The following is a 23,247-nucleotide window of genomic DNA, read 5'->3' on the forward strand; positions in this document are numbered from 1 at the left end:
TCTGTTAACTCTGATGTTAGAAATCTACTAAGTTACTATTGCTAATGACTACACTGTTCCTAGGCCACTGGAAGTTTATGTGTGAAATATTATAATAAATAAACAGTGTTGAGGGGGTTACTTTTAATTGATAAACTTTATTTATATAGTGCCTTTCAACATACAGTTACAGAGTGATTTACAGTAAAACTAAACACATTTAAAAACTAAAACGTCATAACATGTCACCAAGGTAAAGACTTAGAGAAAATTAGAAAATTAAAGAATGGAAAATGTATTTCACTACAGATAACTGAGTAAATGCCCTAACATGTAAATTGTAACATATTCCATTACCTTAACTGAGTAATATATTCTAAATACTTTGGATTACTAGTAGAATACTTCAAAACCGTCTCACTGAGGATATTTGGCTGGGTCTTATGTGCCATGCCAAAAACAGACGACAGTGTCCCGGCTGTGCATCTCCTCTGCCATTGTCCTGTGGCAGGTTCACTGCAAACACTTTTTTAACCTGTTTATTGGTAAAGCATGTTGTATATGAATTTTACATCATGTCCTAACAGCAAGTGAGTGTAGCTCGCTGTCCACATTGAATCTGATGAATATGAGCTTCTGTTACGTCATGTAAACAAACCATGTACCCATCAGCTGTGCGCTTCACTGGCGACATAACCACTTTGGTGAGATGGTATTGGTATCTTTCTATGTTTGTACTTTTATACTGTGCTATTTACTGGAAACGACATGTAGCCAGCAGCAAGTAGGTTGTTATTAGTGATGGTCATCTACCAGAAACTTTCAGCTCCCTGGCGATCACCTTCCAGCCAGCTGCCATCTGGGTTTAGGTTTTTTTTTTTTTTTAAAGATTTTTTTTAGGGCATTTTGCCTTTATTGGACAGGACAGGTAAGTGTGAAAGGGGGACAGAGAGAGGGGGGATGACATGCAGCAAAGGGCCACAGGCTGGATTCGAACCCAGGCCGCTGCGGCAACAGCCTTGTACATGGGGCGCCTGCTCTACCACTAAGCCACCGACACCCCTGGGTTTAGGTTTTTGTCGCTAAATGAGATGTTAGAATCAGCCATTCTTCATCCCGTCAGCTAATAAATAGAAACAGGATGTCCGACAAAGCTTCCCTCAAAACAGCAGCGCTGCGTCGCTTGCATCCTGTTAGAAAATTTCAGTTGAAAACAATGCAATCAAACACTTTCTTTCTGACACTTGTTCACCCCGCATTCATGCAGGACATGGTATTAGAGCAAAAAAAAAAAACAATAATTACTTAAAGTAATCTATTTTAAAGACTGTATTCAGAATACAACTAATTGAAACTGTAACAGAATACGTTCACTCTTATTTCTGTCATTCTGTTATGTTGTTACTCCCCAGCCCTGTAACTAAATGGAAAGATGATTAATTGCATGTTAAGATATAATCCCATATACTTCATTTGAACTTAAGTATACAACAAATACATACAATCTGTTACAGATTTGAAAGAAAGGGTGAGAGGCAATTCATTTTGAAGATTGAGTTGGTATATTTGTGTGTACATGTTACAAGCATGCAGAGAGTTATGCTTTTTGTATGTTTTATCTTGATGCTACGAAGCATTTATCTGCCTGTCAAGATTTACACATCACATTTACAGAGGGCAGATTTTAAAGTTAGTCTTTTATTTTAACCCATCATGACTGATAGAGAAAAACCTGACAATGGTTTATTAACTGCACTGTGATGGCACTGATAACATGGATGGCTCTATACCATCATCTATAAGAATGACTGCCTTGTTAGAGAAGATGTGTTGTATGTTCAGTGAAGTTTGTGGTACGTAAAAATAGGCCAGTAGGAAATAATTAAGTGCAATGCAGAAGAAAAAAAAAATCAGCAGAGACCAAAATTTGTTCCACATCTACAGTGTGGTGACACTTTCACCACACGAACTCTGCCACAATCGTCATGATGTTCTATGTAAGTACAACCTTTGCTAAATGATTTAAAAGACAAACATAACCCAACACAACAGAAGAAGACATAAGAAGTTGTGTGCGCAAAACCCTGCTAGATAGCTACAATGTGCTGCAGGAACACTGTCACCAAGATGATCATCAATCCGAGCTCAGCTGCAACAGTTGATGGTGCGGAAGATGTAGTTGGAGGACCTGTGGAATTCAAAGCTGGAACCACTGGGGCAGTCATATTTGGAGCTGCTGTGGCAGTTATATTTGGCGCCACTGTGGTTGCATTTAAGCTGGGACACACAAAGCTGTCATCTGGGTCGGTGCCACTGGAGGTGAATGACACAAAGCTAACATTTGACCCCGCCACTTGTTCCATGATCCAATCCTGGAATTCAGACACTCGGGCATAGACTTCAGGGAAATCACCCAGAGCACAAGGTACTCCAAAACTGGTAATGCCAGCCTGGATCCACTTGGTGTTTTGTTTGCATTGCAAAGGTCCACCACCATCCCCCTGAAAAAGGACAGACAAAACACAAACAATTGACAACTGACAAAAGACTGGAATAGCCTTACCTAGCCTAGATATGCTGAAACTATTTAAGAGGGATGTAACACAAATTATAGTATTGTAACCAGAACCAGTGACTTGGGGAAGACCCAACATATCCCTTTTGCCAAACACCAACAACCCTGTGACACATACTCACTAGCTGCAAGACTAGCCTTACCCAAGGACACTACACCCAGATTCACAACCAGGTCCATCGACTACTGGTTCTTGTCACAAATGTCAAAAATGATCATCTTAATGTTGGATAATAACATGATGTTGACAGAATGAAAGAGGCGTAACTCAACTGCAAAGGCAGTGCAGCACCTGAACAGTCTACAGCGTAGCACACACTAGAGTTAGCCTATCTCTTAGGCCATCTTCAGAAAAGGCGCCACATGCAACCATGTTTTTAATGTCTAAATAATTACATTTGCGAGATGAGCTTGAAGTTTATTGTGCCTGCTTTCTACGCCATCACCCAAAGACTGATGTTAACTGAGCAGAGCAACTGTGTAACATAAACAAACCAGACCGGCTGACCAACACACTGCAGCATTACACAAGTTCAGCTAATTCTGTGGAAGAGAAAATAATGCTCTATGCTCAGTCTGTTTCACCTCAGAAACCCTGGGAGTGGTGATAGATGTGGCAATCCAAAGTGACAACAACATCAGAAAGAAGGAATACGAGAAGGTCAAAAAATACCAAGGGCTGAAAGAGGAACTTGAAAATACAGTATGTGGGGAGTAAAGGCAACAGTGGTGCCAAACTGGGAGAGTGGCTTCAGAAGATTCCAGGTACAACATCTTAGTTCTCTTTCCAGAGGAGTACGTCTTAGGAACAGCTAGAACCCTCAAACTCCCACGGCTCTGGTACAGGACCCAAGCCTGGGGAAGACACACTAACCCCAGTATGCAAACTGGACTCGATGCAGGCATAAATTTCCCACAGTAGGTTGGTGTGATGACTACAATTTCACTGGCACCCCTAGTTTAAAAACTAGGGTATGGACATATTTTGGCATCTATGAAGTTAAAGGGAAGAGGGCCTGTATAATAGTCACACTGTATGACTGGATGACGAGGCGAACGTAGCAAGTGAGCCTAACAACTTTTCTGCACGCTTTGAGCCGACAAGCAAAATCTCTATTATTACCTATTAACCTTTTCTGAGCATGATGTCAGGAGGGCTTTCAAGCATGTGAACACCAAGTAAACAGCCTGACTAGATGGTATCAATGGGCATGTGGATCCTTAACATGGGCGGACACACCTCTTCCACCCTCACCCTTTGCACTGGAGTGCATTTTGAGCCCCCTGCTGTACTCCATGTACACACATGACTGTGTAGCCACTCTCAACTCCAACACCATCATCAAGTTTGCTGATGACACAGCTGTCGTGGTTCTGATCAAAGAGAACAATGAAAAGACCTACCTAAAAGAAGCAGAGGACCTGACCCGCTGGTGAAAAAAGCAAGGCAGAGACTTTCACCTCAGATTCTTGAGGAAATTCCCCTCAAATACTGAGAAATTTCCACTCCTGCACCATCAGTGCGTCCTGATGGTGAACATTATTGTCGGGTGTGGAACCACCACTGAGCAGGACTGCAAGGCCATGCAAAGCGTGGTTCATTTGGCTGAACAGGAACTGGCAGGATTACATTTCACATGAACTGTACCCTATATCATAACAACATTCATAACAACAATGCCCTCTTTCCCCCAACCCCTGGCTTCTGGCTTCTTGGGGCGGCAGTAGCTCAGTCCATAGGGACTTGGGTTGGGAACCGGAGGGTCGCCTGTTCAAGTCCCCATCCGGACCAAAAATATGGAGCGTGGACTGGTAGCTGGAGAGGTGCCAGTTCACCTCCTGGGCACTGCCGAAGTGCCCCTGAGCAAGGCACTGAATCCCCCAACCGCTCAGAGCGCCTGTCATGGGCAGCCCACTCTGACATCTCTCCACTTAGTGCATGTATAGGTCCAGTTTGTGCATGTGTGTGTTCGGACCTGTGTGTAATTGACAACAGAGTGAAAAATTGAATTTCCCCTCAGGGATTAATAAAGTATATAAAATTAAAAAAAAAAAAAAATTAAAAATTAAAAAAATTCTCAAACACCATGGTTTTTGTGCCAGCAGGAAAGTCGCCGAAAGATCAACTGCAGGAAAAAAGTCAACCCTACTGGATACAGCCTGGAATTTGAAAGATTGATCTAGACCAGAAGCTCACCGCCCCACCAGAGATTATCACAACCAGTCTCAGGCCGGAAGTGATCTTGTAGTTATTCTTGCAAAGGCCCTGTTTGTCATAGAACTGACAGTGCTATACAGGTAGTAAAACGTACAAGCTTTAAACGTTAAAGCTGAAGTGCTCTGACCAACTAAAGTAAGACAAAAGGACTGGAAGGCTAGGGGTTTTCTGGCCATTTCAGCCATCAAGCTACTTAAAGGGATGGAGTTCCAAGGACAGGCCCTCCAACCATCAAGGCCATCAAGTCTCTAGCCCCTTTTTGAATAGCCAGTTCAAGACAGGACTGTGCATCATTATTTCGCCTTTCTGTTCTGTATAAAAGGTCTGGCCATTGGGGAAGGCATTGTTGCTCCATTGCTCCAGCAACTGAGGTAGTTACAGAGCAAAACCAACATCTGTGTAAAAGGGGAACCGGCATGGTGAAACTGGCAAAACATGGTGGAAGGAAGGGTCGTGCCCATCTGATGACCCCAGACAAGCAATTATGCTCCAGCCCCACTCAAGGAATGATTGGTGATGGCATTACCAAATATGAAACCAAGTCCTATGAACTCAACTTAACTCTATGTTTGAGGATACAGGAGTTTCTTTTGAGAGTGTCTAAAGTAGTCACTACAGCTACTTAAAATAGTATGAAAATGAATTATTATTCTTACCAGACATATTCCTTTGTTCTCTTCTCCCGCACAAATCATTTGGTCAGTGATGTTAACAATTGAGAGGTAGTTACAACTGCACTGATTTTCTCCAATGACAGGAACCTGAACCTCCTGCAGTGCGTCAAAGGGGGGCTCTGTGGGCGATTGAGTATGAAATCAGAAGACACACAGTTTATGTTCCTTCTTTTGAAAAGCATTAAAGTCACTGTATGTAACTTTTTACATGTATTAACTTTTTTTTAATGTCAATGGTAGGGATGCACCGAATATTCGGTAACTGAATATATTCGGCCGAATATTGCAAAAAAACCCACACATTTGGTATTCAGTGGAATAAGTTAAAAGAAAGGCTGAATAATAGTGGCGTGTTCTGATAACGCAATCAAACAGCGTCCATGACGGGTGGAGTAAAATGTCGGCAGTGTGCGACTAAAAATAGTTTTGAGTGAGCAAAATAGGCTTAAATCATTCAGCACGCTGTGCGAGCAGCCTACAGATTTCAACCACCAGCAGAAACGAAAGGCGAATCCCATCAGTTGTGGGTTGAACGGGGGTCACAGACAGTAATGCATTCCTGTCAAATATGGCGGCCATCGGCTTACTGCGACGGAGAAGTCGACTCCAATAATGTCCTCTTCTTGGCGTCATGACTGCCCAGAAGTACCTGAACAGCCAAGCCAGCCGAACACAGGTATGTGACATGTCAGAGGAGAAACAAGCCTTTCACATTTCTCTCTTTGTGGCAGTAACGGCCCACAAACCTCACCGCACTTTAGGGACTGTTCGTTACTTATGAAGGGACATGTCAGGGGAGGAGGGTGGCTAGTTGATTCTTATTTTATTTATTTATTTTATTTTGATCCCCCCATGTTCATCACTCATTGATGCTGTTTTTGAAGTATGAATAAGTCAATAAGTAATTTATTCCATTGAAATATCATTGATGTATTATAGGAAAGTGATTTATCTTTTCATAAATGACAAAAGGCACATCTGCCTCATTTTCGCTGTGGTATTCTGATACTACTCAGAACCATGATATTTTCATTGGTATTGTACAGTGGGTCCCAATATTGGTACCCTGACAACACTAATCTGGAGGGGGTTCATCTGCAAAAACTAATGAGAAACTAAACAACAATATTCGGTATTTGGTACTCGGTATTCGGCCAAGCGTTTAATAATATTTGACTTCGGCCACAAATTTTCATTTCGGTGCATCCCTAGTCAATGGGGGGATGGATTGTGACATCACTGAAAAACTAGGACCTTCCTTGACTCTTTTGGTTGCCTGTAACAGCCTATAGACTGAGACACTGGAGGGTTTTTGCGTGAAAATCCAAAGGATATGTTATGTATTCATGTTCCCAAGAAATAGTCTGCAAATGTCAACAAACGACCAGCAGCCACCAAAACAGAGAGTCCACACTTGCTTTGGTTCCATACAATTTGCAGCGACAGCCTTGAGGTGGACCTTCACTTAGCGACCTGTAGCAATTAATTCAGCCAGCACAAGACCCAGTGCCAGGGTCTGACTGCCCCAACTCCCAACAAAATCAACAAAACTTTATGTTGCTGTTACATGCGTTAGAGACAGTGCTGCCCCAGGCCCCAGGCTCATTGTGACCCCTAGTGCTGGGGTTTGCTGGCTGCATAAGAGTTGCTACAACTTGAGAGTTGCTCTGCAGCTTCCGGCCACTCCCTTCTGGGTGAAGTGTAGTTTCCGAGCAGTGGGGAGTGAGGCAGACAGATCAAGCTCTGCACTAGCAAATTCTTGTCTCATTTGTGGTCAGATAAACAGTAGATTCATTAAATTTAGTGTCCCACTATGCTGAAAAACCCCTGGAGGAAACACTGACACATGAAGTGGTTTTTAACAGGCTAATGTTAGCTAATGTTAACTTGCTACATACTAGCTATGTCTCAGCTCAGGGGCTGCAGGGGCTGCAGCTTTCGTGATTGACGTCAGCCACGTCCTTTGAGACCACATCAGCCAAACCAAGCGGTCTCCGAAATGGTACGGTCTGGTCTGTGGGGGATTTCCTGGTTGCATCACCAGTTGTTCTCGCCCCGTCCCATTGGCGTTCCTGTTACCTAGCAACCAACTGCACTTGACAAATAAGCTAGTAAGTTAGTCAGCCCTAAATCATGGACCGAGAGATTGTTATTATATATATATTTTTTAATTTAATACTTGAGGAAATGATTCACCGCCTGAGACACCGCCGTTTGATATATTTCAGGCTGATGGAGGACCGTTTTCAGGTAAACTTATTAAATTAAGATTGTTTAAGCTGTGTGCTTTTAGCTAATAGTAATGTTAACAACAGTTAACTGTTAGCTAGATAACAACTGTTAGTTGACTTAACTTAATATATCGTCACCAGTGCGCAATGCATCTTGGGATAGGCTGGGCGAAGGATTCATCCGTTGCATCCTCCAAATTCTGGGAATGAAGGCTACATTTCTCAGCCACATTGGAAGGAGCCTTCGAAATGGGACAAACTTGGTAGCGCTGATGTGACGCAGTCGGTCTTCAAATGTAGCCTTCAAGGCTACAGCCCCTGAATTGAGACACGGCTACTATCTTGGGTTAGCGTGTTAGCATGCCATTACTCACCAGTCCTGTTACGTGAGCCCCAACCAGTGGCCCAGCAGGGGGTGGAGTTATGAAACTCGCTGGAGTTACTTGCCAAGCAGACAGGTCTGATGTAGTCATTAAAAGTGACAGGGCTGCTGAGCTTCATCAGGGCAATGTCATTGTTGAACGGCTCATTGTTGTAGTCAGGATGGATGATGATCTGGGACACAGTGCGGTTCACCTCATTAACATTAGGGCCGGACTGAGTCTCTCGTCCGAAGTAGAGAGTCCATACACTAGGAAAATTCCTGGATAAAAGGACAATTCAGTGCGCAATAAATTCAATCTGTCTCAATCCTATTTCTTTCCATTTCTACAAATTCGTATCTTAGATCCAATACAAATACCTTTCCCAGTGCACCTGATAGCACCCAGACGGAATCTTTGCTTTCTGTTTTTTGTTCTGTTCCCACACCGAGGGAGGTGATATCATATATCTATACCTATATGTCTAATCAATTAGATAAATCCTTAGACTCATTATGCTCTCAATCATAGGCTTTCTCATGTTGTACAGAGTTTGATTAGGCAACAGATGCAGGTGCTGTGAGTTTCTCTTACAATATGATGCACTGGGCTGCTGTGAGGACCCACTGGTCACTGATGAGGGTCCCCCCACAGATGTGAAGTGCTGCAAAATTGATGTGCAGGCTGACCATCCAAGGCCATGCCCCAGCTGTGGCATTCTCACCACCCACAATTCTTGTGTTCAGAGGTGCCATTCCACAATCTGACAGAGCAAAAACAACAGAGTCAGTACAATAAAGTGAGCCTGATTCATGTGTGAGACTTAAAGTGCTTTTGATTTGTAGCAATGTTCACAGTGCTTCTCTAGAATAGATTAAATGTGACTTTGCTTACCCTGAGCCTCTGACCCTGTAGGAAAAAGAGATAAAAAAAAAAAATTAATTATATCTGCATGCCTCAGTGTGTGTGTGTGTAATGTTGTTAGACACCACTAAGTGACACTAGAGTTCCAGCTACTTCCTCAACTCCTTCTGAGGGCTGTCATATTTGATTTGTTGCATTTACGTCAGTCAAATGCCATGATCAGGTTTCCTGCCAAATGTAGCTGGGTGTTTTTAATTGTTCCAGTATGGTTTTATATTGCATGACTTGTTTCAGTCATATTCATCATTTAGGAGTTTTATGTGGTCAATTGTTCCATTTTTTTCTCCCTTCTCGTACGCCACTATGACCTCTTAATGTTCAGGTTCACAAGGAACAAGGACCCGTGACAATATCAAACTTCTGGCCTCAGACATTGTTTTGTTGCTGAAACAGGTGTGTAGACAGGTGATACTTTGGACACTACATTAGTATTGTGCCAACCAACAAGAAGAAGTACTGCTCCCACAGTACAGTTACAATGTACTGTGCCGGGTGTCACAGGTGGATATTTTGCACCTTACCCTGAAGTCTCCATACAGTCTTGTCCTGGACCGCGGCACATTTGTATTTTTGAAGGCCACTTATTGTCACAGTGCCCTCTGCCACAGATGGTGGACCTCAGTGGGACTTTTGGTGATGTGATGAGGAAACTAGAGCTCATAATCTCTTTGCCATAGTGCTCACTGAATTAAAATTTTTGTTCCTCTTCCTCATTATCCTTTGCACTTAGAGACTGATTTGTCTTCATTGTAGCTAAGACGCTACCCCCAGGGTTACTAGTGAAGTGTACATAAACCATATCCAGTATCACACTGATTTTTTTTGAGTAAAAGATTTTTGGGAGATTTTAGGCTAGTGACTGAAAAGACCCCAAAATGTCAATTTAAGTAAAAAAACCCATTAAGAATCTTGTCTTCAGTCAAAATGTTCAAAGTTTTTGGGGCAAAATTGTTGTTGCACAAAAAACTTATATTCAAATATTACCAATGTCTTACATGGTGTGATGCCTTAAAAACAGCATCTAAGTACTGTTAGCCAATAGTACATAGAACACAAATAAAACCAGAATAAATTAGACACTGATCTTCCTGCTGGTTAAATACAGTAATGGTGATATTGATGGATGGAAGTTCATCACAACTGTAATATCATTATTGATTGCTCTGTACAATACAACAGCCATGCATCAGGTCCTGTCTTTATGAAGTTTGTATTTGCATTATATTTAGAGGGGTTTTTAATTGTGCATGAAAGAAACAGACATTTCAACAAAATACAAACAGGCACATGATTAAAAATGACCAAAAAGTCAGATCAATACCTCTCTACAAAGTTAACAAAAACTCAAAAAATTCCCATAAGCTTTAGGGCTGGGTAATTTATTGACATTATATCAATATCATGATATGAGACACTTTTTTTAGATTTTGGATGTAATATTTTAAGTGTTGTCCAGTTTTAAAGGACGCATAGTTAAGTGATGTAATTTTCCAGTTCATAATTTGTCTTTACCCATTTCGTCATTATATCCACATTTTATGATGATTATTTATCACTAATTTCATTGCTTAATTTTTTATAAAAAGCACCAATAGTCAACCCTACAACACTGTCACAATATCAAGTTAAGGTGTTTGGTCAAAAATATTGTGATATTTGATTTTCTCCATATCACCCAGCCCTAAAAAGTTGCAAAAAAGAGGATGTATTGATTTGAAATAGAGAATAAAGTGATAACTCAATGTAAAAGCTCACCTTGCCCAGCAAGGGCAGTACACATCAGGAGAAACCACAGAGTCGAGGCTGCCATCATGTGCTGTCACTCACTTTTGCTTTCAGTCAGGGCAGAGTCCTTCTGATTTGGCTGCTGTTATTGTCCCTCCTCAGCCACTCGGGTGCACTTTATAAATAAGTACAGTGACCACTCCCTATCCAACTGGGATTTTCTCAGTACCTCATAAATTAATCATTCATGAGAGGTCACATGTGATGCCTCCAATCATTTATCAACAAATTTCTCTGCACAAAGTCCTTTCTATCTGGACTGAATTTATTACTGTTTGACTTGCAAAAGTCAAATTAATATAGTTTGTATGTGTTTTGTCTTGCGTTACTAATATGGTGATATACCGATTTATTGAGCTACAGCGTGACTTAAGTTTACTTTGACGTCTGTTCTCTGCATCTTCCCCCAAAGGTTTTCTGATGTTTGATGTGGTTTATGTGGTTTTCTTTCTAGTGCCCTGCTGTCAGAATCCTGTATATTAAGTACATTATATTACATCTGAATGATTTCTTTCTCTTTTGTCATGCACACAAATATGTGCTCAACCCTCGCAGGCTTACAAGACCGCATTGCAATATTGTTGCAGTGATCAATCCAATGTTATCTTATTGCTCAGTCCCCAACCAAAATACTTTGCCTTCAACCCCAGGCCCGCAAAAACAGATTCCCATTCTAAAACATAAATCGGATTTTTCATGGTCATCCAACCAAAAGATATCAACATAAATGGAAGTCATTTTACTGAAAAGTACATCCCATATGTCTTCATCTGCAGGACAATAAAACAAAAAATGTATCTCGTTCTCATTTGGGACATGTAACAGTAATGGATTCAAATTATTGATGCATTAATGTGTAAGCATCATATTAGAGCTGGTAAAGGTGGAGCTGACTGATAACTTCAGCTGACTACATGTAGTAAAGACAAAAGTTTAATTTTCCACTGACGTGTTAAAGGAGCATACAAATAAATGACTGAGGTGAAGTACAGGCACCTCAAATTTGTGTGTTTGAGATGATGCACAGATATTTTGGTATTGTCCCTTGTTCTCTGTACTGCTCTTCCAGGTGTTGCTGCGTTGGCTGTTAAAATACCTGTGTGATTCAGCGTTGATAAAGAAGCATCCACCTCTGTGTTTTTTACATTTTAAGAACTTTTACTTCGTTTCACTGTTGCTTGCAATTATGTAAAAATCTTCCATTAGAGATGTCAGTTTTTTGGGTTCTTCAATATTGAAGAGTAATTATGATTTTTTTTTAATTATTTCCCTTTGTTGCTGAGAGTCAAATAAGAAAACTGATTGATCTTGTCACAAGTCAATCAATCAATCAATCAATTTTATTTATAAAGCCCAATATCACAAATCACAATTTGCCTCACAGGGCTTTACAGCATACGACATCCCTCTGTCCTTAAGACCCTCACAGCGGATAAGGAAAAACTCCCCAAAAAAACCCCTTTAACGGGGAAAAAAAAACGGTAGAAACCTCAGGAAGAGCAACTGAGGAGGGATCCCTCTTCCAGGACGGACAGACGTGCAATAGATGTCGTAAAACATGATAAATTAACAGTAATCCATATGACACAGAGAGAGAGAGAGAGAGAGAGAGAGAGATGCAGGTAATGACAGTATCTTACAACAACATTAATGAAAGTAATAATATTATAGTTATAGTTCTGGTTACTGCGGTACAATATGTTGAAAGTATGTATTAATACCTGGCAGTATACATGTGTGACAATAATCATATGTGTATAATAACAGTAGAAGTATGACTAATGACTAATGATGGCAGCAGCAGCAGGAGGCATCTGGCAGGACCACGGCAGCAGCACAACCACACACGTCACGCTGTCCAGGCACCGCTGTGATATGAGTTAATCTGAGAGACAGTGGAGCACAAAGGCTCCGGAGAAGAAGCCGAGTTAGTGACATCCAGAATGGCCGGGTTAGCTAGATGCAGTAATAGAATACGAGAGAGAGAGAGAGAGAGAGAGAAGGAGAGAAGGGGCCCGGTGTATTATAGAGGGGTCCTCCGGCAGACTAGGCCTAAGTCCTAGGGCAAGCCTGAGCCAGCCCTAACTATAAGCTTTATCAAAGAGGAAAGTCTTAAGTCTAGTCTTAAATGTGGAGACGGTGTCTGCCTCCCGGACCGTAACAGGAAGATGATTCCACAGGAGAGGAGCCTGATAGCTGAAGGCTCTGGCTCCTGATCTACTTTTGGAGACTTTAGGGACCACGAGTAACCCTGCGTTCTCAGAGCGCAGTGTTCTGGTGGGATAATATGGCACTATGAGCTCTCTAAGATATGACGGAGCTTGACCATTTAGAGCTTTATAAGTTAACAGTAGGATTTTAAATTCAATTCTGGATTTTACAGGGAGCCAGTGCAGAGAAGCTAAAACAGGAGAGATATGATCGCGTTTCTTAGTTCCAGTGAATAAGTGAATAAGTGTAAATACCAACATTTCAAGCAATCTATGAATCAGCTTTCAGAAATCAGAATTAGGATCAGAAATGCTTTTTTGATCCCTGGTGGGGCATTGTGATTTCGATCTAGTGATAAATTCTTATTTCTCAGTGAGAAACAAGTAGCAACTTTTTGGGGGTTAATTGATGTTTGGTAATGCCATTACTTTAGCTTATTTAAGTTTTACATATTCTTAAATTATCCAGTTTATGTAACTTGAGGTTACTTGAATTTACATTTAAAGTCAAATGACTCTAATTGCTGCCCAAACCAGTTGGTGTGCCTACGTTTATATGAAGCACAGTGAAGGATGCCTGAAGGGGAATTTCTCAACAAGGAAGTTCTGATCAGAACAATATCTTTTGTTTACTCCGTGTTAAAAAGCAAGGTGCTTTCCTACACCGAAAGTCTTCCATTCTCACTCATCAGGTGGATACGTTTACGGTGCCAGGCTATTGCTCCGACGGACCAAAATTCTGAAGCCCCATTAGTCAGGAAAATATCCCACTGGACTGAATGCCCATTTCTGTGACAGCCCGTTATCCCAAAAGCAAACAGCCATAGCTCCAAAGTCCTCGCAGGTGTTTTTACCTATCCTTTGAGGTGTTCCCCAGCAGTGTTTAAACCACCTCCTCTAGTGTTTTTCATCGACCCATCCCTGCTTTTCGTGCGACTTTTGTACCATCCAACATTAGCCAAAATGGAATCTTTTCTGACCTTATTAGATTTTGGTGGTCAAAGGTCAAGGTCACTGTTACCTTGCATCCGTCTCATTCTTGTGAACGTGATATCTCAAGAGGGCCTTGAGGGAACTTTCTCAATTTTGGCACATATGCCCATTTGGACTCAACAATGAACTGAGGCCAAAGGTCAGGGTCACTGTGACCTCAAAAAAAATGTTCTTGGCCATAACTCACAAATTAATTTGCTCATTGGGAAAAGATTTCACTCAAGTGTCTAATGGGATACAATTATGACATTTTATATCAAAGGTCAAAGGTCAACCTCACTGTGACATCATGATATTTGCAAAAACACTTCTCTGGCCATTATTCAATGTCATATCTCAGAGACAGAAGGGGAGACATTTGGTCAGATACTGAATTGGTGACTAATTTTAGATGTCCACCTTGAAACTGGTGATTGTATAGATCCTCTGTGCTGCAGGTTTGAAGACGTGTGTGAAGCATCCATGTTTTAGTAGTTTCTTTGCAGCAACATCCATCCTGGCTACATTTGAATCTGGATAGACATGGATGTAACCTGTAATCTGACTGGTTTGCAGAGGCATACAACCGCAAGGCAGTAATCGTAATTGATATCCCTTAAAGTCAAGGACCCTTCCCACTAAGGAAGGATCCTTGACTTTAGCATCAAGGGTTTTTTTTCCTAGGATGGTGAAGGCATGAATGACCCTACTGTGCCTTAATCTACCTCTGATTTACTTACCCTGACATTCTTGCCTTAACCCTAACCAGTCTCCTTAACCCTAATGCCTGTACAATGGCTAGCAAGATGCTGGTTGGGCTGATGCCCATTCTTCTCCATCTTTCTTCGATGTTTACTGATGTTTACATTTGAAAAACCGCAATCTGGCTAGCTAGCAGCTAGCTAACAGAAGTAGGCAAAAGGAGGTTTACAGGCTGGTGTGCTGATTTCCACATAACAATGAGTGACTCGCAGCCACAAGCCACCACTGTCCAAAGCCAACCATAAAAGCACTGCCAACACTTGGAAAATAGACACAAGAGCACAAATTTAGCACAAATTTAGCAGAGCTGTCAGAGAGGCAGCTGAAAGCGTCTGCGTCCATATACCAACAACTTAGTTTATGTAAAATTTATGTATTCTTTAAATGATCCCGTTTATGTAAGAACAATGGAATCCTTCGGTTGAGGTTACTCTAAGTTACATTCAGAGTCAAATGACTAACTGCTGCCCAAACCAGTTGGTGTGCCTCCTTTTTTTTAAACCAAAGTGCAACAGAAGGATGTATGACTGGAAATTTCTCAACAAGGAAAGTAATAATCAGAGCAGTATCTCTTGCGTAGTCTGTGGTAAAAGCAAGGTACTTTCCTAATGTTTGTTTATAGATCAGAATCAAAGGAAGTCTTGCATTTTGGCTCATCAGGTAGATGAGTTTATGGCACCAGGCCATTGTTCCAATGACCCCAAATTCCGAAGCCCCATTAGCCTGAAAAATGTCCCACTGGACTGAAAGCCCATTTCTCCAATAGCTCATTGTACCAAAAAGAAATTCCCATTGCTCCAGAGTCCTGTTCTTCTGAAAAGGCACACTCCCTGCAGTTTAAGTTTCCCAGCAGTGTTTTAGCCACCTATTACAGGTGTCCGTACCAACCTTTGCAGTGTTTATCAGTGGCCATTGAGCCACCAGTTCCTGGTGCTTTTACCAACCCTTTGTGGCATTCCCCAGCAGCGTTTTAGCTACCAAACCCAAGTGTTTTGCAACAACTAATCCCTGCTTTTCCAGTGACATTTGTGCCACCAATCGTTTTAATGCAACATATGATCCTTTCCTAACCCTAACGTGTTTTTTGTGTCTAAACCTAACCCCACATTCACGACAGCTTTGTTGCAAATGTTAAGGTATCTGTGGTTCATGGAAACGTACAATGTATACAATTTTTTCTGGTGACCAGGTTGTCTAACTGCAGGGAGTGTGTTTTTGCAGGAATATGGAGCTTCGGAGCAATGAGTCTTTGTTTTTTGGGTAACAGGTTGTAGGAGAAGTGGGCTTTTGTTCCAGTGGGACATATTTTGGACCAAGGAGGTTTTGGAATTTTGGGCTGCTGGAACAATGGCTAATGACTGAGTTTACTGGAATTTCTCAATTATGGGATCAATAAAGATGTATCTTATCTTACATATATTTCATATTGAAAATCAGATCACTTGGGTTGCTGCTGTTTTATGGTTGCACATTATGCAGTCCACACATGTTCAGTCTGTGTTAATGGGCTGCTTCTGTCTTAATCCTACTGAACTACTGTTAAGTTGGTGAGTAGGCACACACAGTATACAATTACAGCCATACATGTGGAATGTAATTGATCTCAAAACCTGTGCACATATAAACCAGGTACCTGCGTGTGATATGAGTGCACAAAAGCGTATCAAGTGGAAAACCATACTTGCAAGGGAGCATTTCTGTTCTGCAAGCACACAGAACAGTATCCCTAAGCGGAAACACATTGTTGTTTATGAAATAGCGATGATGTGAAGGTGATGAAGGAGACTCCGCTGACACCGTCTTGCTTGTATACAGAAAAGGTTTATTACAAGAAGTACAGCATCAAATCAAGCACCTAGGATTGCCTAAGAGAGGGTTCGAAGCCAATATGAACTGCTCTGAATAACAGCCCCAACTACCCTGCTTATATAGGTTGGTTGTTTTTGTGAAATGTGAGACAAAGATAAACAGATGACAGAGAGACACCCTAGTTGGACTTCACCAATCCTTGACCTGGGCCATAAATACCCTCTTGACCCTGGCCATATATACCTTCTTGACCCTGGGCCCCTAACTGGTCATCTGACCCAGAGCATCACAGTAGAACGTCAGATACAACAACATCATCGTGAAAGAGCATTTTAGCTTCACGTGCACAAATGCCAGAGCTTTGACAAGCACAAGATGGACACTTCTAACACGCTCACAACTGCTCCACACTCGCTCGCTCATCAAGTTGACTTTTGTGACTTCAGATGAAGTAGGCCGTGGTGGATGTCCTTGTTACTTATTACTTACCCTGGCATTCTTGCCTTGACCCTAACCAGTCTTACTCCTCTTGCCTAAACCTAACCAACCTGAACAGTGAGGCAAAGAGTATCAGCCAATCAGAGGGAGAGTATGGCAGGTCATGCCATTTGCCATCCTGGAAAAAAAAAAAAAAAGCACACAGAAGACTTGTCGCAAAAATGCAGCTCAGCAGCAACTCAAGGAAATTCCTAAATGTAATGTTAAGAATAATAATGTTCATGTATTTGCAGTTGTTTTTTTCTTGGTAACGTTATTGACCATTCTCAGTTTGTTATTCTGCAACTGATCTAGATAGTTGGAAAAGCGGGCTAACAGCTAGCAACATCGGGTCAAATATGCATTGCTGCCTGCCTGTGATGTAACCAAAACTGCCCTATTTGAGTTTCCACGATTCTCCTGTGGACGCAGAAAACTGAGGCATGAGAGGAGGATGCATGACGAGGAATGTCCAGTAAGGAAGTTGATTGAAAAAAGATATCTTTTGTTTAGTCCATGCTGAAATGCAAGATGCTGAGCATTTTACCACAAGTTCTACTACCGGTATATTCAGTGAAAAGAAGGATTACCCCTCCCACTGCCAACTCTTTATCCCAAAACAATAGGACATACACTTAACTGTTCAAAGCAATGGAGCAGATGAAAAGTGTTTGAGCTTCATACACTCCTAAGTGACCTCAAAATTCTTGTTACAAAAGATTCATTGACCTGTTTTATGTTTGTTTGTTTGTTTAAGTATAATCCTGAAATACATTTTCCCTAAAAGTCATGTAACCCTGAAAATACTGTTTACATATGCTCATATTGAGCAACATGAGAGAGTGCAAAATTATCACAGGTCCCTAAAACCCCCTCAGTCCCTACAGGGTTAATGACACACACCTGGGACACTCACTAGACTGTTCCAACAAGAGTTTCTATTCCTAGGATGATGAAGACATGACCCGCCCTACTGTGCCTTACTCTGTCTCTGATTGGCTTACCCTGGCATTCTTGCCTTAACCCTAACCAGTCTTATTCCTCTTGCCTAAATCTTACCAGCCCAACCAGAGATGGTAACAGGTATTAGCCAATCAGATGGAGAGTAGGGCGGGTCATGCCTTCATTATCTTGGAAAAAAAAACATTGGCGCACCTTTCAGGACAATGCAGGAATGCTCAAGAGCGACTCACATTTCAAAAGAAAAAAAGAACTGTTTAACATGAAAACAGTAATGTTTACATATTTAAGTTTTTTCTTTCCAAAATTTACTATTCTGTAACTCACTCAGGTTGGATTTTGGTGTTCAAAGGTCAAAGGTGACTGTAACCTTGCATCCATCTCATTCTCATCTATTCAGTATCTCAAGAACACCTTGAGGATATTTCTTCACATTCTGCACAAACATCCAGTTGGACTCAAGAATGAACTGTTTACAATTTGGTGGTCGAGGGTCAAAGGTCACCGTGACCTTGCATCCATCTCATACTCGTGATCACAATATCTCAAGAACACCTTGAAGGAATCTCCTCAGATTTGGCACAAACATTTTCTTGGACTCAAGAATAAACCAAATAGAATTTGGTGGTTGAAGGTCAAAGGTCAAGGTCACTGTGACCTCACAAAACATGTTTTTAGCCATAACTCAAGAATTCATACACTAATTGTGACAAAATTTCACACAAATGTCTAACAGGATAAAATGATAATGTGATGACATTTTATATCTAAAAGGTCAAATGTCAGTTTCACTGTGACATCATAACGTTGTGCAAAAACAGTTAGAAACAGAAGGAAAATACATTTGATCAGATTATGATTATGGTGACTCTAATCTTGGGTGTCCACCTTGAAACTGTGATGACTGAACAGATCTTCGGTGCTGCACGGTTGAAGATGTGTGTGAAGCATTCATGTTTTCACAGACATGTATGTAACTCAAAGAGAAACCTGACTGGTGCACAGAGGCAGACAAAATGTTTATCATGGTGTTTTGCCCTGTTGGAGAGTTAGCTGTGGCTTATAAGAAGGGTATGCACTTTACATGGGTCCCTTCTCAATACACAGCATGATCCGACCGTATTGCTCTTCATGGCAAACACTATAATATATTTTGCTCCCTGTTGAAGAGTTGGAGAGATTTTTTCTATACATCGATATGGCAGTATATGAAAAATTAATTTCATACAGGAAATTACAGCCGGTATACCAGATGAACCGGTAAGTTTCTCTTACATTACAATATATTGGGCTGCTGTGAGCACCCACTGGTCACTGATGACGGTCCCTCCACAGATGTGAGACCCAATGTGCATGCTGACCATCCAGGGCCATGACCCAGCTGTGGCATTCTCACCACCTGCAGTCCTTGTGTTCAGAGGTGCCACTCCACAATCTGACAGAGCATAGACAGCTGTGAGTCAGTGCAGTGAAGTGAAGCTGATTCATGTGTGAAAAATGTTTTTCATCTGTAGCTGTGTACACAATGCATCTCTGGAATATATGAGACATGACTGTACTTACCCTGAGCCTGTGACCCTGTAGGGAAGAGAGATTAAAAAAAACAAAAAAGTTTATTACATCTGCATACCTCAGTGTGTGTGTGTGTGTGTGTGTGTGTGTGTGTGTGTGGTTAGTGTTGTTAGACCCAACATTTTCCATTTCCTTTAGTATTAGTAGTGTAGTAGATATAGTGGGGCAGATAACTGTAATAATCGTTCATTTGTGGAAACAAGCACCAAAATTGGCACACATACTCCTTGGGGATTGCTCTTTTGATAAAACCCGTTAGCCACCTAAAAATTCATGATGGCGGCCATTTTTCAAGATGGCCGCCATTGACTATACAGTAATACTGCATTTCGCAATAAAATCGCATAGACTTATCCTATTTGAATGATATTGGTGTCAAATCATACATTTTTCACTATGTAGAATCCAAATTTGGACCCTTGGACTCACTCACTGGCTTCCTTGTACCATATATCAGTGCTGTCTAATAAGCCCCGCATCAGTTAGCCAGTATAGATTACATGTAGTAATAGCGCTGTGGGGTCACTCTTTGTCTAGTCTCTACCCTTTGACCTGCTCGACTTGGGAAACCCTGCCAGGAGTACAAGACTCCCGCCGACAAAGCTCTAGGGGTCATGGAGACACTCAAACTGCCTCACCACGATAAGGTGATGATCCCATCGAGGCAGGTTTTTTTTTTGTCTTTTCCTTTTTTAAATTTTTTTTGTCTTTTTCTTTTTATTATTATTATTATTATTATTATTATTATTATTTTGTCTTTTCCTTTTATAATTTTTTTTCACATGTAGGCAGGAGGCCTATACTTGTTTTTCACTCATTGTCTTGCTGCCTGGATTAATAGGCCTTACACTACAATGCTTCTAAACCTCGCATCTGCAGCTGGCCGGTGCCGTGCAGGTCAGACCAAAGCAGTAACATTTGCATCGACCGCAGCATTCCGACTTGCATCCACACTTGGTCAGCTGCTGGCAACTCTCTGCAATGGGGGGGAGCTCTGTCCAAACAATCTGCCATAGATCTCCTTTCTTGGTCCAGCCCCAGTTGGCAGGAGTCTGTGTTTCTGGTTGACGTTTTGTTGACTGACTCCAGATGCAGCCCGCCTGGTAGGCAGCACGCTTCACATGCTGCTTCAGCGCTGATTGGGTCAGAGGAATGGCTTCATACGGCCTCTGCTTCCGAGCAAACATGTCCAACCTCGCATCATCGACACCTTCAGCTGTGCTGGATCTGTCGTACATCATGACCACGAACTTCTCCAAGGTCTTCAGGTCTTCATTATCCACTACCGGTGGATACTGGCTGAGTTTGCTGAAGACACCGGAAGCCTCATCACAAACAGCCCAGGTTTGCCAAGCAGACTTTTTCCCTTTGCCACGGAATGCTGAAACGACATCGCAGCCAGTGAAGGCATGGAAGAAAAGCATCCCTTTGCTCTTTTCTGCAAGAGTGCAACACAAGTCATGTACAGGAACCCACTTCAGGTTCTGTCGTTGCCCAAAGGCAATCCACAACTGCTGCAGACCAAGCTCTTGAAGTGTCTGCAGAACACTGACTGCGATGACAACATCTATATCGTTGGCTTTGATCATGATGACCTTGCTGCCTGCTTCTGTTGCATGCCTGGCATGCACAAAGATCCTTGTGTCAGCTTCTTCATGACTGCATGGTGCCACCCCAGCCAGATTGATAGTGTGGTTGCTGACAGCATCCTCTTCCTTGGTCACAATGACCACATTTGGTGTGGCCATACATGCTATCTTATCAGCCAGAAAGTTAAACAGCTCGGCTTTGTTGTCATTTTCTCTCAGGAAGTTTTGCCATTTTGGGGGAATTTTGCCCAAACCTGTCACCCTGCGTCTCACCCCGCTTCCTCGCTTTGATCTAGTTTCAGTTTTCAGACTAGATGGTCTGTAAACATCAAATACAATGTCTGTTCTCTTGTACTTGGTAGAGTATGCTTGTATTGCAGGAAGGAAATCGAGAATTGCATACTCTTCAAATGTCTTTGAACTCCGTGGGGGCAGACTGTTCACCAACGCTGCACCATCAATGATGATGGTGTCGGCGTACGGCTCTGCCTCCGGGGTTGTAACTTGGTTCTCAAGAATGGTAGTGAGGTGGGATTTCTGACAGGTGTGGAGCTTTCCACCATCACTGAGGGCAGCAGGATGTGACTGGTTCTCATGACGGAAGAATTCCTTCAAGTCACACTCTCTGCTCTGGCATGATATGAACAGCTTGGAGAACAGTTGACAGTCTTCCTTCAGCACTTTTTGCTTTGAAGAGTCAGCAGAAGCTGGTACCTGCTGGAAGAAGTCAAGCCTATTCTTCTTGATTGGTTCATAGAAGGTGGATTCTTCTTCCCCTCCCAGTCCCTTCATAAACTCCTGGAAACGGACCTTGCCTTTCTCAAGGTGTGTGCCAACCAGCTCAGCGGCAGTGGGGTGAGCAATATCCCTTGTATCAAGCGAAAGCAGGTCCTGACTCTCCTCCTGGAAAGGATTGCCCATATCTTTCATGGCTTGAGAGAGCTTTTCTACTTTCTCAAGGAACACTCTTTGTGCTCGTTCAGTCTCCTCATGGTGGCTGGTGTGCGTAGTGCCCTCTTTGGTCCCACATGCTTCCTCATACTGTGCAACCAAGTGACTGACTTCAGGACCAGCTATCATCCACCGTCTCAGTGCTGATGGGTCTTCAGTGACGCCAATCGCACCTCCATCTGCCTTGATGACAGCATTAGCCTGCTCATGAGCTTGGTCAATAGCCATTGCTGAGAATTGTCGGCTTGATTTGTGTACAACAAAGTTTCCATTCTGGAACTCCTGAGCCAGCTGAGGATGCTTCTGTCCCAGGGTAACCATGTCTCTGTAGTGGATCGGAAGCCACCGTGCATAGTTTACATTGTTGTTCGCAAAGAAGTACGGTATGATCTCAGCCAGTGACTGACAGTACAGGGAGAAGTTGGCTTCCCTGAATGATCGGATCAACAAGAGGATCACCAGTTCCATGGACAGCACCATATGCCAGAAATGAAACTGGGGACTTTGCAGTTTGCGCTGCTCACACCAAGCTTCGAAGCTAGGCCCCTCTTCGGGTTGTTCATCTGTCTCTTTCGAGTAGTCCGTGTGAGCTGCCTTCAGAAGCTTGTACAGACTGCATGCTGTTATCTGGTGCATCTGTCGTGTCCTAGTGATGTTCGAAGCTGTCAGAAACGAATCTGCTGTCCCAGGAGATGCTAACCCTGCCTCCAAGAGGGTTCCTGTCCAACCACTGTCCTGGAGTAGAGTTCCAATGGACTTCAGTGCCGCCATCTCAATATGCAAGCCTCCAAACATTATGACAAACTTGTCCTCACAGATTTCAGGCCAGTGCCACTGGACCTGCTTGGCTACTGCATATATTGGCTGGTCAGCAGCAATGACAGGCACCTGACCGGGGTTCAGTAATGTCACTATCTCCTTGATCTTGTCCATCACATGCTTGACTGTAGCAACAGAGTGGGCCTGATCTCGCAGCAGAGGCAAAAGTGATGTAATGCTGATCTCAAATGGTTTTCCTCGCTTCTGTGAAGCATGGTAGGCTGACCAAGTCACATCCACTGGCCCATCTGTCACAGTGACTTATTCCAGCCACTCGTACTCCATTGCCAGTTGTGGCCTCACCAAACTGGTGTCTGGATGTGACACACCACCCTGGGGAGGAGAGGGTTTCTTCTTAGTGAAGAAGGCCGGTTGGAC

General features: G+C 42.4%; 1 protein-coding gene across 1 annotated transcript; it reads right to left on the reverse strand.

Annotated features, from left to right (window-relative positions):
* Window positions 1-799: 799 nt before the first annotated feature.
* Window positions 800-10,853, reverse strand: LOC125880894 (tryptase-like). Its single transcript, XM_049563713.1, has 6 exons — window positions 10,719-10,853; window positions 8,934-8,948; window positions 8,634-8,802; window positions 8,052-8,320; window positions 5,429-5,565; window positions 800-2,480 (listed from the first exon to the last, which is right to left on the reverse strand). The coding sequence occupies exons 1-6, from the start codon at window positions 10,774-10,776 to the stop codon at window positions 2,067-2,069; spliced, it is 1,062 nt and encodes a 353-aa protein (XP_049419670.1). The 5' UTR covers window positions 10,777-10,853; the 3' UTR covers window positions 800-2,066.
* Window positions 10,854-23,247: the final 12,394 nt, after the last annotated feature.

Source organism: Epinephelus fuscoguttatus, linkage group LG20 (genome assembly GCF_011397635.1).
Source record: "Epinephelus fuscoguttatus linkage group LG20, E.fuscoguttatus.final_Chr_v1".
In the NCBI taxonomy this organism is placed as follows: Eukaryota; Metazoa; Chordata; class Actinopteri; order Perciformes; family Serranidae; genus Epinephelus; species Epinephelus fuscoguttatus.